Here is a 14,181-nt window from a genome sequence, read left to right on the forward strand (position 1 = left end):
AACATGCTGGTACAACGATTCTGCAGTAGCACTTTGTATTTCGATTAAAGTGACAAATTCATCTTTAACCGAAAAATGATTCCCAGTATTTTTTACTAAACGAACAACAACTGCTAAATGCTTAAGTGTTGATCGATCTGTACTTTCATCAAGCAATATTGAGAATTTGTTTACTCTGAGATAATCAATTATTCGAGACTTACTTAGGGCACCAATAACATTCGTAACTAAAGATGTCGCCTTGGTTCTCCCACATTTAAGTTCCTAGGCTATTTTTGAATCTGGACATGCTGCTTGTACCAATTTTGGTAGATGTCCCATTATTGTGAACGGGATGTTGTGTTCCGCAACAAACCCAGCCATTAAAAGTTCACAATGTTTTACCTATAATAAAGTACACTGTACTTAGTATAATATAAATGATAGTTATTTATTATTATAACAACATAAATGAAAATAAAAATTTACCGATTCGTTCAATTTTTTACTGGTTGCAATTGAAGGTAAAGTTAGTAGGGTTTGTTGTTTATTACATGTTGACATTGAACGCTCATGTTTCTTGGTTACAGCATGCTTTTGTATCTCTGATTTTCCTGCGACACCATCAATATTGCACGGAGTGCAGTGAAAACTATATATACCATTAGATTAAATTGAAAATATAATATTAATATAAGGTTTACTAGTTAAATAATTTATTACATACCTACTGTTTTTAGACTTAGTGAGCCATCCTTTAAATTTTTGTTCTGATTCCCATTCAGGGCAATATTTTTGACGATAGTAAGGAGATGTTAGTTTTTTTTTTGGAGGAGTCCTATGTACATCTTCGTCGTCCGACATTTTAGAACAATAAAATAAAATAAATAAACAAAATAAATTATAATATGGCAATTAACAATTTTTTTTTATAGGTTAGTACAAAGACTACAAAGTACTTGAAAGTACAATATATTTTATATTATCACAGAAGAATTATAAATTATAATATAGTATATACAATTATAATTTCAAATACTTGATAACCATATTAACCGTAAACCATAAACGTAATCATTGGAGGTAAAATAAATCTTATCAATAACGATATTATCAACGTGATCCATACGACAAATTGTTAGTTGTTTCAGCCTCCAAAACATTATATCATGGTAGTTTTTTTTTCGTCAAATACACTTGCAGAAATCAATTAGACACATTTTTGTATGATGATATACGAAAATCCCTAGATTTAATCGATTTTTAAATAAATTTCCAGTGTCCCTAAATGTTACAAGAATCCCTAGAAATAGGGAATATTCCCTGTGGTTGGCATGCCTGTAGATAATATCTATGGTGTGGTAATCATAGATAATATATTTAATAATACACATTATCTATGGTGCCCGGTGGTATCGCTGGCCGCCGCCGGACGACCATAGACCTTAAGGTCTATGCGGACGACACATCAGTTTCTTATCAATCGAAACGTATTTCGAGATATAACATGACGATAAGAACGATTTCGGTTTTCAAACGTCAGTACGCGACATTACGTTTTATTTTTTAGTTTATTCTCCATCCTTTTGCGGTAGCAAACGATGTTTTGTTGTTATTGTTCCTTGTTGAATAGTTCGTAGTTCGTTTCCGTAATCTGCTCTGTATCAACTGGTATGCGGTTCCTGGATTCATTCGTACAACCTTAGTACCTTACCACTTACCAGCAGTCCTCATCAGAAAATCTGGACGCCGGATTACATCTGCCCGGAATTCCGCAGTAAATCGAATTTCGTTTGCTGCTGGCTTCCGACTTTTTGCACAAAATACCATGATCATCAAGCGCAATCGCTTCAGCGTCAGACACGCATGCCTGTTAATTGTCATTAATGTTTTAATGTGAGTCCAAATAAATAATACAATTTATCGTTGTGCCTTGATGAACAGCCCAATGTTTATAAATAACTTTTTTGATGATGACTTATGTTATGAAAGTTGGATTATGTAGAGGTAGAATAGTCAAAACTGAGTAGGAAGTTAAACTAGAAACAATAGTATGCTGCCTAAGTCATCCTTAGGTCCACGAAAAAGATATAAGTTTGATATATTTCATGAAATAGCAATCATTATTTTAAATTTTGTTTAATATTTTACTTACTATCATATATTCATATTGATAAATTTTTGTGAAGTCTAAACAATTAAATCATCTTATTACTAAACAAGTGTTTTTTTATACACATTATATTATTAACCTAAGAAGTTTTAATGAAAAAATATGATTAGATTTTAAATTGAATAAAATGTTTAAATTATCTAATAATATATTTAATACCTATTATTATTAATTCTCTTTGTATTATTACTATAAGAAGTGTTATGGTTACCGCTGTTATACTTAACAGAACATGTTCAAAGTTTTTTTCACGTTATTCACACTTATCTATTGCTGATTTTGTAATTTTGAATTTATGACCCATTAATATAGGTATGTAATTTAATGATTACACTATCCCCTGTTTTATGGGAAAATTTTTAATACTTTTACTGTATAATGTAATGAATTTAATATTTAGTACTACTGTTATACAATTTAAAATATTAAATTTCATTATGTGTAAAATAAAAGTTTCCATTTCATGAACAATACGATTTTACCAAGTAAAATATATAACATATGCATACATTAACCACTAGATAAATTATTCACTTACACGCAAATTATTGTTTGGAGTCATGGTAATATTTATGCAACATATATTCTACGCTCTGAAGTAAAATTGTTTCTTAAATTTCATATTGTGAGACTATTTTCCAATTATTAATGTATAAAATATAAAAATACAAATTAAAATATCAAATTTCTGTCTTTATATTTTGAGCTTATAGTGGAATTCAATATGTAGTAACTTTATAACAGACGCTATGGTATATTTTCTAGTCATAGGGTATTCAAAAAATGTTCTATTTGCACAAATTGCATAAAACACTGTGATTTCTATACACTATTGCTGTATTATATTTAATCAATTTTCACACGATCATGTTTATCACAATATAACGATTGTCAGGTATAATATAGTGAAAGATTTCTTTATCACATACCTTGTGACATGAATTAACTATAGTTATTACTGTAGAGCTGTGGATTTTCATGAACATTTTTTTATTTAATTATAGATTTTGTAATTATTATTATTATTTGTTATTATTGACCATTTGTCAACTAAACACAAAACATTTATCGACCATATAATATTACAGATATATAGTTAGTAGATAAACACTATCATTAGTAATTATTATTTCTATAAAATAGGCAATGATATTACACATTTTTAATACTATGATCAAATACACCAAAGTTGGAAATGTGATTATGGATCTGTTTATTCTAGTATTCATGTACTCATGTAGGTGCATTGAACAAAATTGAAAATTTTCTAAGTTACTGAAAATGTCAATAAAAACAATTGTTTAAGCTTACAGTTCTGGTTTACGCATGCCTATGGGATCACCGTGTATAATATACAGTGTGATCACGATTTATGGTAACACTAAATATGTCAAGTGGATGACCTTGTATTGCAGTTGGGTTTTCGGGAGATGATAGGGAATACTTAAAATTTAAATACATATTTTCAGATAAATTTCAAATTTTTAACACTATTGGTGTGCGCATGCGCAATACAACTTAAAATTTTTTATATTGAAACACTATTTTTTTTTCTACATATTCGAATAGATTATTTTTTTTCAAACCTTTTTTTGTATCAAAAGTTTTTTTCTATTTACAAAACTGACCAAGTTAGAGTTAGTCAACATTTGGATTTATGCATAATACTTATTTAATGCAATTTTCATTTATAACTACTGGAAATAATAACATAAGTGCCAAATAAATGTTTAATTTACTATATCTGTTTACAAATAATAATGTATTAATCGTTATTGGAGCTATTGTAAAATAAAACAAAATGCCACTGTAAAAATAGTTAAAACTGTAATCCTATTACAGCATATTACTAAACAAAAATCATCACATACTCGAAATACTCATTATAGTGACCAACAGTAAGTAAATAATTATTTGTAAACAGATAAAGTAAATTAAACATTTATTTGACACTTATGTTAATATTTCCATTAGTTATAAATGAAAATTGCATTAAACAAGTATTATGCATAAATCCAAATTTTTACTTAATCTAACTTGGTCAGTTTTGTAATCCGAAAAAAAACTTTTGATACAAAAAATGTTTGAAAAAAAATAGTGTTTCAATTTAAAAAAATGTAAGTTGTATTGCGCATGCGCACACCAATAGTGTTAAAAATTTGAAATTTATCTGAAAATGTGTATTTAAGTATTCCCTATCACTTCCCGAAAACCCAATTGAAATACAATGTCATTGACCTGACATATTTAGTGTTACCTTAAATTATGACCTATACAGTGTGATCATAATTATTATATTGTATATATTATATATTATCCCTTTATAGTATTTACAAATAAAGGATTTTAAAGTATCTACCTAATTATATGGAAGAATTGTTATTTGTTGTGTATAGCTTTCACGTGTAGCCATGTGTATATTAATGTTATTGATATTTATACTTTGAAATTCGATTCTTCGCAATTCTTGTGTTTACAGAATTGACACTATGCCACCATATCTATACCATACAGTTTACCAGTTAAGGTATTATAACAAGTGATCCATTTATAGCAAGACATTCATTATTTAAAAAAGTAATAACAGTTTTGAAAATAGTTTTTTAATATGGTTTCAAGTCTTTACAAAATACCATTAAAACAAATTATGTTTTTTTAATATTTTTAAGTTTTTTTTTTGATTTACTAGCATACAGTTTTAATTTATATTTTCATATAAGTATTTAAATTTTAAAGAATAAATGAGCGGAATGGAGTGATACATTATTACACTAAAAATATAATATGATAAATGTTGTTCTACTACTCCGCTCATTTACGCTTTAAATATTTATTATTCTTAATTGATTAACTATTTGTACTATAATTCAATTTTTACTAAAAAAGTTCAAATAACTATTACATATCTCCCTACTTATGATTCTTATCATTATCAATATTCAATAATTATAATATACTCTTGTGAGTAAGACACTAAGATATAATTACCGAGATAACCGTAATACAGTAGTTTTAAATTTTCAATTCTTCAACTCAAATTACAAACCAAACATATATTTATACTTACATTAAAGTTTGTAGTCTAAAGATTTTTTATCACTCAAGATTAATGTAATAACTATTACAAGAAACAGTAAAAATATTAAAACTAAAACAGATGAAAACAACATTTATTTCTATTTATTATAACTAGGTACTACATTATTACTGTTACTATTAAAAAATACTGCAAAAATAAACCTTGATACTTTTTGTTGGATAATCTTGTCATTTAAAATTGAAAATAATAAACTATTACTATAATAATAAATCATGTAAAAATTGTTTGCTTTTTTATGAGCTAAACAACAGGGGTCTAAAATGTATGGTTAATGTGAAAAACAAATAACAAGTAACAGAAATAAATGATATAGAAAATAATGCATACTAGGTACTATTTTAATATAATCGTACATCGTCTGGCTTTCATGGTATTGTCGTGATAAAATTATGCATGGCTACTCTATAGAATTATCAGTAGTGAAGATAAGAAAATAACTAAATTTAAATTAAAAAGTAAATCCAAAAAGTTGTAATCATGTTTTAAAAACCATACTTAAAATACAACTTTATAAATATAAATATATAACTTCAAGGTTCAACTGATATAATATTTTATATGAATTTATTTCTATAATGACAAAAATGTATAGCACTCAGCAAATTGTACCATATTCTTGATTTTATTTCTTTTAGATAATTCATGGTATTTAGCTGCTCTAAAGTCGCCACTGATTATGGCTTAATACATAATATGTATATTAGCAAAACTATGTGGAAAGCTTTGTTAGTTGGTTATAGTACCAGATTTCATTAGTAATCTATTTGTATTTGTATAAGATGTACAGAAAATGTGATATAAATAATATTTTGATGATATTCCTATATTCTATCTCAAATAAGATTGATAGTTGGCGGCCAACTTATATACAAGGGCGTGGAATTTTTTTACCGATATTTGGCTAATTGGGGATGACAAATGGGTGTTGTCTAACTACTTTCCTACAAAAACTAGTTAGCGCTAATAACCTTTCTTGTATGGGATAGAGTATATTTATTTCTATCATGCACATAAATAATTTTATTTAAATAATAGTTGAAATAATATAGGTACATTTAATGAAAAATCTACTGAATATTAGAATCAACTAATTATCAAATTTAAATTATTTAAATTTTTTTAAATTAACATTTTATCAATAATTTAAATATTTTTAGGCCAATCATAATTGCTGAAAATGAAAATATTTCTATAAGTGATTATAATTCTTCATTGGACTATGATAATGCTTCAACCATATTTATACACAAAGTAAGGATTTTCAAATATATTTAATTAAATTGTCATGAGCTAGTTAACTAAATATAGTTTAATTATCAATAATCAGACAAGAGTTAGCTAAAAAAATTCATATATATCAAATTAAAATAAAATAAAATATGTATATTATACTTTTTTTAGAGTACTGACAAAAGTGCTGCTCAAAAGACATTCAATTATAAGCATAGGTGGAAAAGTATTTTAAATGTTCTGGATACATGTAATAAAGAGATTATTTTTCCAGAAATACAACCGAGTTTTGACACTAATAAAAGGTAATTAGTAATTTTTATTTATTCTTATGTTTATTTTATTAAAACTTTTAAATATTTTTTATAGAATAGGTTCCGAAATAGAAGAAAATCTAATGACTAATAATTTTAGCTCAAGTTCAGAATTTATAGCTAAAGATAATTTGGCTGAAGATTATATTACCATTAAGACTCATATGATAGGTGATGATAAATTCAAAGAAAGTAAACTTCAGTCAGTCGATGTAAGTACATCAATTCGCAATGCTACCATAAATGAAGATATTCCGTCTTTTAGAGAATGGACTAAGAAACAATTAGAAGAAGCTGAAAAACAACCAGGTATGAAAAAATTAATAATTTGTATGACGTCTATCAAACTTCATCATCATTTTTAATTATTATTTACAGCGACTAATGAAACTAAATATAACCACAACAAGAAAGTATTAAAAAAAAATTATGCATCCCCCGAATGTGGTGCTAAAGTAGTATCTACAAATCCTGAAGCAAAATATCCGCATTTATTATTAACAAAACCTACTGATGAATATTTATTAAATTTATGTAAAAGTACTACTTGGTTTGTTGTTGAATTATGTGAAGCTATTCAAGTAAAAAAAGTATGTAAAAATGATGTATTTACAAATTATAATAATAACATCATAATCATTGTGTCATGTATAAATCATAATATTATTTTATTTTTAAGATTGAACTAGCAAATTTTGAACTGTTTTCGTCTACGCCAAAAGAGTTTTCAGTGTATGTTGCTTCTCGACTGAATTCACGTGTATGGACACCAATTGCTAATTTAGTGGCAGAAGATGTACGAATATTGCAAGGATTTATTTTGAACACAACAGATGATAATGAATTTAACAAATACATTAAAGTTGAGATACATTCACATTATGGAAAAGAACATTATTGTCCAATATCAGTATTCAAAGCATATGGATTATCAGAAATTGAAGTATGATAAATTGATGATTTTAAAAATTGTAACAAATAATACATTTGTAATTTTAACCTTAGGTTTTGGAAAGATCAGATGAAAATGGATTGGAAATCAACATTGCAGAAAATGAAGATGCTGATGATCTTGATGCGTTGAATGAGGAAAATAACCAAAATAAATCAATGAATAATAAAAATACATTGCTTGATAGTGCTCGTGTTGCAGTGATGTCAATTGTTAAAATAGCTGCAGATGTGTTGGATATAAGGCAAAAAAATACCAACCATGTTTTTAATCATACATTAAATGATAACATTGATAATAATATAACGGTAGAAGTTCAGTTATCAAAATGTATTACTCCAGGATATATTATGGTTTGTCACGGTTGTAATGACACATTTTATAAACAGTAAGTTTTAAATTTTCAATGTTATATAACATGAGATTATAAAATTTTAACTTTAATTTTATATTTTAATAGAATGTTTGACACAATTAGTTGCGAAGCAAATCATTTAACTGAGATATATCAAAATAGGTACATCCACAATACAATAATGAATAGTGATGCGTGTGTAGAATATGGATTAGATTTTTTAACAATAAAACAAAAATCTAAACGGAAAATCTCTTTGATTAGTGATCGAAGAAAAAATTTTATCCTTTCAATTTTCCCACGTGTGAAAATAGCTGCTTTGTGTAATACTTTAGCGATTGTACACAAAAAAATTGTACTAAATAAGTCAAAACGTGTTTACATTAGTGACAATTTGATAATAAATCTTCAAACATCGATTCCAGATGAAAATGAATCAACTTCTAACGATAGTGTTCTACAATTTCAGCAATCAAAAAATGATACATCCTATTTTGACACAACTAATGATAATAAATCGACGATATATTTGTCTAGTTATATTGAACCTATAATTTCTCAAATAATACCAACCAAAACATATTTAAGTTCTGATGAAGATCCTGGATCATCAAACAAATATCATGTTCAAGAATTTGCGACAGTTATTAATGAAAATGCAACATTAGTTTCATCTTTAAATACAGAGTTGAATTCAACAAACGAAGTTCCTATTCCAAGTTCCACTCAATGTATATTATGATTTGCTCTTAATATTATAACATCTAATTATTTCACAATTTTTCAGTTGAAACTAATTTTATTGAAGAAAAACCCATTCATTCTGAACTCCAGAATAATATTGAAACAAACATTACAAATGAAGGAACACTAGTTGAACCGCCTTCAGATACATTTGATAGTTTTTTTAAAGATTTTGAAGTTGAAGAACAGGATAGTGACAAATGTAACCCTACAACATCAGAGTCTCTGGTGCATCATACCGTACAACCTTCAGTTCAATCACAAAATACCAAGCAATCTTTATTCATTCGCCTAGCAAATCGTATTAAAGTAATACATAATATTGTTACTTCATTAAGTATTTAAAATCTATAAACAATATAAAAATTAAAACAAAACAAAATAATTTCTAACCTAAGTATTTAAATATTCTTTTTGTATATAGGATTTAGAGCGAAATATGTCTCTCAGTGGTGAATATTTACAAGAGCTTAGTACTCGTTATAAAAAACAAGTTGATGATATGCAACGTACTATTTTAGAGTTAACTGAGGAAAACAGAATAAAAAGGGAACAAGATTTAAAGATTTTGGGAGAAATCAAATTTCTTAGTAATCAAGTGGCTTCTCTCCAAAATTCTCTCCACTGTCTAAAAACTGAAACAGAAAATTTAAATTTGGTGATTAATTATTTTTATTTTAATTTATTAAAATATTCAATATTTATTGTTAATCTTAATAATTATGATAAATTCTTAAGTTAAAATGCATTTTTGTTTACAGTTTTCAGTTATTGTTCCTGAAAGCAATCCCCTCAAAATTGCAATAATTTGCTTATTAATATCAACATATATACTTCTTAGAATGACTGGTATTATTGGACAGAAAAATCCAGAATTAGAATGGAAGAATTCTAATACAGGATTGGGTGCACGTAGGCAGTCTACTAATGATATTTCATCAAATATTAGAGAGAAACATCGACGTCCTAGTGAAGAAGCATTATTTTCATCTGGTAAGAACATGTCTACTGTTGTGACTTGAAAGAATAAAGCTAAACAATTATTTTTTGTTGTCCCCGTCTTACAAGTGCAATACAGCAAATTATACATCAGCAAATTATGTTTAGTCCTGTTAGTCTAAAAATTAGATTGAATTGAATTGTTATAAAATTTAAACCGAAGATTATAATTCAGGGCATCTCATAGGCTATTTTTATATTTCAATTTAAAAATGAGTTATGAGTATTTTAAAATTGTAAATTAATAAAGTTAAACGCGATCTGCTGAGTGTAAAATTTGCTGATAATAAATGTCTGTGTAGCATCTTGTTAAATAGTATAATAATAATTGATAGTAAAAATTCTTATTTTAGATTCTGAGCGGAGCGATGAATGTATTGATTTTACCATGATGTGTGTTTTTTTTTTTTTTTTTTTTGTGTCTGTCATCACGTTTTGGGGCAGTAAAAATGCTTCGATTTTTGACTTCAGTACCTCATTCGATCAGAAAGTGAATCTAGTTGGTACTTTGGGGGGTCAAAAGTAAAAAATTCTTAATACTTTTCTAAATAATTGAGAAAAACAAACTAAAAATTAAGGGAAAAACGGGAAATTTTACGCACACTCATTTTTCGACAAAATCGATTTTGGTTTTTGATGTAACTTTAAAACAAATGACCATAGATACATGAAATTTTCACCTAATGTTTATATAAGTATATTCTATCCACCATGCAATTTTCAAAAAATTTCGACTTAAGTTGAACTATTCATAGGCATTTCAAATGTTCGATCATTATTAGTTTTTTTTAAATTAATATCGATAAAAATTTATTTGTTAGGCAGAAAAGCTTGAAAATTTAATACAAGGCTCTTAGTCAGTTGAAAAATAAAAGAAATTCATAGTCACAATTTTTTTTTATAAGCATTCAAAGTTTGAATTTTGACAAAATACGTAAAAATCACGAAAATTCACAAATTATTTTAAGCTAGAAATTCATAAAAAATTTTCTTTTCAAATCTAAGATTTAAAAATTTAATACAAGATTCCTTACAAGTTTTTCAATCTTTATCACAAATAAAAATTCCACCTGAAATTCAAATTAAATTTTTATGAGCATTTGAAATTTAAATTTTTACAACATTGGATTTTCACTTTTAGCGATTTCCTTATTTTGGTGTAACTCTAAAACAAATTACCACAGATACTTGAAATTTTGACTGAATGTTTATATAGGCGTGTTATATATTTGATAAAATTTTCAAAATATTTAGATTTGTTTTGAGCTGTTTACTGACATTTTAATTTTTCAACTTTATTAGTTTTTTTTTCTATAAATATCGATAAAAATTTATTTGTTCGGTAGAAAAGCTTGAAAATTTAATACAAGGCTTCTAACACATTGTAACAATAGAAGTTAAAAAATATTAAAAATTCGTAGGCACAATTTTTTTTTATAAGCATTTAAAGTTCAAATTTTGACTAAATACGTAAAAATTACGGCAATGTTCAAATTATCTTAGATAGAAATTTATAAAAGTTTTTCTTTTTAATTCTAAGATTTGAAAATTTAATACAAGGCTCCTAACATATTTTTACAATAGAAGTTGAAAAATAAAAGAAATACATTGTCACAATTTTTTTTTATAAGCATTCAAAGTTTGAATTTTTACAACATATTATGTAAAAATCACGAAAATTCGTAAATTATTTTATGCTAGAAATTCATAAAAAATTTTCCTTTTATATCTAAGATTTAAAAATTTAATACAAGGCTCATTATATATTTTTACAATAGCAATTAAAAAATAAAAGAAATATATAGTCACAATTTTTTTTTATAATCATTTAAAGTTTAAATTTTGACTAAATACGTAAAAATTACGGCAATATTCAAATTATCTTAGATAGAAATTCATAAAAGTTTTCCTTTTTAATTCTAAGATTTGAAAATTTAATACAAGGCTCCTAACATATTTTTACAATAGAAGTTGAAAAATAAAATAAATACATAGTCACAATTTTTTTTTATAAGCATTCAAAGTTTGAAATTTTACAACATATTATGTAAAAATCACCAAAATTCGTAAATTATTTTATGCTAGAAATTCATAAAAAATTTTCCTTTTATATCTAAGATTTGAAAATTTAATACAAGGCTCATTATATATTTTTACAATAGCAATTGAGAAATAAAAGAAATATATAGTCACAATTTTTTTTTATAAGCATTTAAAGTTCAAATTTTGATTAAATACGTAAAAATCACGGCAATATTCAAATTATCATAGATAGAAATTCATAAAAGTTTTCCTTTTTAATTCTAAGATTTGAAAATTTAATACAAGGCTCCTAACATATTTTTACAATAGCAGTTGCAAAATAAAAGGAATACATAGTCACAATTTTTTTTTAAGCATTCAAAGTATGAGTTTTGACAACATATTATGTAAAAATCATGAAAATACAAAAATTATTTTATGCTAGAAATTCATAAAAAATTTTCTTTTTATATCTAACATTTGAAAATTTAATACAAGGCTCATAATATATTTTTACAATAAAAATTGAAAAATAAAAGAAATGCGTAGTCACAATTTTTTTTTTACAAGCATTCAAAGTTTGAATTTTGACAACATATGTAAAAATCACGAAAATTCGCAAATTATTTCAAACTAGAAATTCATAAAAATTTTTCTTTTTAAAACTAAGATTTGAAAATTTTTAATAATCTATAATATATCCTAGACAGATAAACCGTCTTCGCTCAGAATCGTTTTTCGTATACAATGATATAATATCATTGGATTCAAATTTAATTCCATCCATTACAGTAACCCACTTGTAACCTACTGTACAGCAGAGCGACATACACGACTTACCCGCTTTTTTATTAATACATTCTTAAAGAGATGAATTATTATATGAACTTAAACCTCCTTGCCTTGAGAGGTACCGCTGTTGCACTCACATAATATAATTATATTATCATATTATAATAATATTATACCTTATTGCGTTGGTATATTGTTATTGTTATATTGCAGTTGATTATCAGAAACTCCTGCTTATTAAATTACACAATTTTAAGTTACTTTACTTATCATCAACAATTAGAAATTGTCAATCAAACTTAATTTTGAAGTATCTTTATATCCTGATAGAATTTCCGATTCTGCAATTTTTATACATGCATTTGCATAATGCTTTATTTTAAATGCCTCAATTTCATTAAAAGTGTATTGAAAAAAATTAGTCATGAAAGGCATGGTAAATAGAGCACTGCATATCACATTCGCGAAATAAACAAAATTATAAAATCATAGACTTCATTAGGCTATAACATCAAAACTAATTCTGATTGCCAAATTTTAACTTGTTAATCGTTTTATATATAGGTACTTACTAAATAAATTAAAATTTCTTTTTAAAATAGTGTGCCGTTAAAATATTATCCTATTTTAACTTATAATGAAATTTTCTTGTTGTTTCTTTTTTATATAAAAACTACATTAATTTTATTGTGACAAAGCAAGTATTTATCAACCTATAAAATTTTTATATTGTTGATAGGAACAACACATCAAGATTTATTAATCCGAAATAACAATGGAGAAAATATAAAAAATGAAAAAAAACGTAGAAAAAAGAGAAAAGAGCTTATTTTGAAATCAAAATCAAATGCAATTAACCTAGAAGCAGGTGGTGTTGATGGTAACATCAAACTAAAATCTACCTCTAGCCTTTCTCAATCCAATCGAAGAGCTTCCTCGTCGGACCTTACTGCATGCAATGGTTCAACACATGATTTCATAAAAACTGCATTGTCAGTAAGAAATAAGCGAATTTCAGGACCGTTACAACATACCCTAAGTGTTCTTGATTCCAATAAAAACAAAAATGTAGCTGAAACAAAGTCTAAAAGTATTAAAACTTTTTTGAAAAAAATATTTTAAATCCTTAAACTATTTAAATTTTGTTAATTATATTTGTTAACTATTTTTGTTATTTCCTTTGGTATTGTGGAACTGATGTTATCTATTTATTAATATATTGTACCTATTAAAATATTATTATTTTATTTGTTTGTATAATTATTATGATTCATTAAAAACATATTTTGGTTAATGACTGAAAGGCATACAGTTGGTCAACTATTTATGTTTATATTTTACTAAAATTGTTCGGTCTTTCACAATCAAAGCACAAATATTAAGTTAAATATTCCATATTTAAGCATATTCATAATAATTGTATTTTATCTATTTTTATACACTTTATTAAAATGTTAAAATGTATTACATATACCTAAATTATATTAGGAAATTGATAATTATGTATTTTTATAGACAATG

General features: G+C 25.7%; 2 protein-coding genes across 3 annotated transcripts; one reads left to right on the forward strand and one right to left on the reverse strand.

The window, feature by feature from the left end:
* Positions 1–242: 242 nt before the first annotated feature.
* LOC149062483 (uncharacterized) lies at positions 243–1,442 on the reverse strand. The gene is made up of 3 exons (XM_089216441.1): positions 707–1,442; positions 469–631; positions 243–384 (listed from the first exon to the last, which is right to left on the reverse strand). Exons 1-3 carry the CDS (start codon positions 841–843, stop codon positions 265–267), a joined length of 420 nt encoding a protein of 139 aa, XP_089072567.1. The 5' UTR covers positions 844–1,442; the 3' UTR covers positions 243–264.
* Positions 1,443–1,478: 36 nt separating this feature from the next.
* Positions 1,479–13,907, forward strand: LOC107166298 (SUN domain-containing ossification factor). Of its 2 annotated transcripts, XM_015514894.2 has the most exons (12): positions 1,479–1,875; positions 6,410–6,503; positions 6,654–6,787; positions 6,852–7,105; positions 7,175–7,386; positions 7,476–7,739; positions 7,802–8,136; positions 8,209–8,834; positions 8,891–9,156; positions 9,272–9,505; positions 9,609–9,840; positions 13,400–13,907. In XM_015514894.2, the coding sequence occupies exons 1-12, from the start codon at positions 1,808–1,810 to the stop codon at positions 13,780–13,782; spliced, it is 3,102 nt and encodes a 1,033-aa protein (XP_015370380.2). In that variant the 5' UTR covers positions 1,479–1,807; the 3' UTR covers positions 13,783–13,907. The 2 variants fall into 2 exon arrangements, with proteins under 2 accessions (XP_015370380.2, XP_089072566.1); XM_089216440.1 differs by lacking the exon at positions 1,479–1,875 and having other exon boundaries at positions 6,857–7,105.
* The last annotated feature ends 274 nt before the right edge of the window (positions 13,908–14,181 follow it).

Source organism: Diuraphis noxia, unplaced genomic scaffold (genome assembly GCF_037042655.1).
Source record: "Diuraphis noxia isolate RWA-SAM2 unplaced genomic scaffold, SU_Dnox_SAM2 contig0001, whole genome shotgun sequence".
Taxonomy (NCBI): Eukaryota; Metazoa; Arthropoda; class Insecta; order Hemiptera; family Aphididae; genus Diuraphis; species Diuraphis noxia.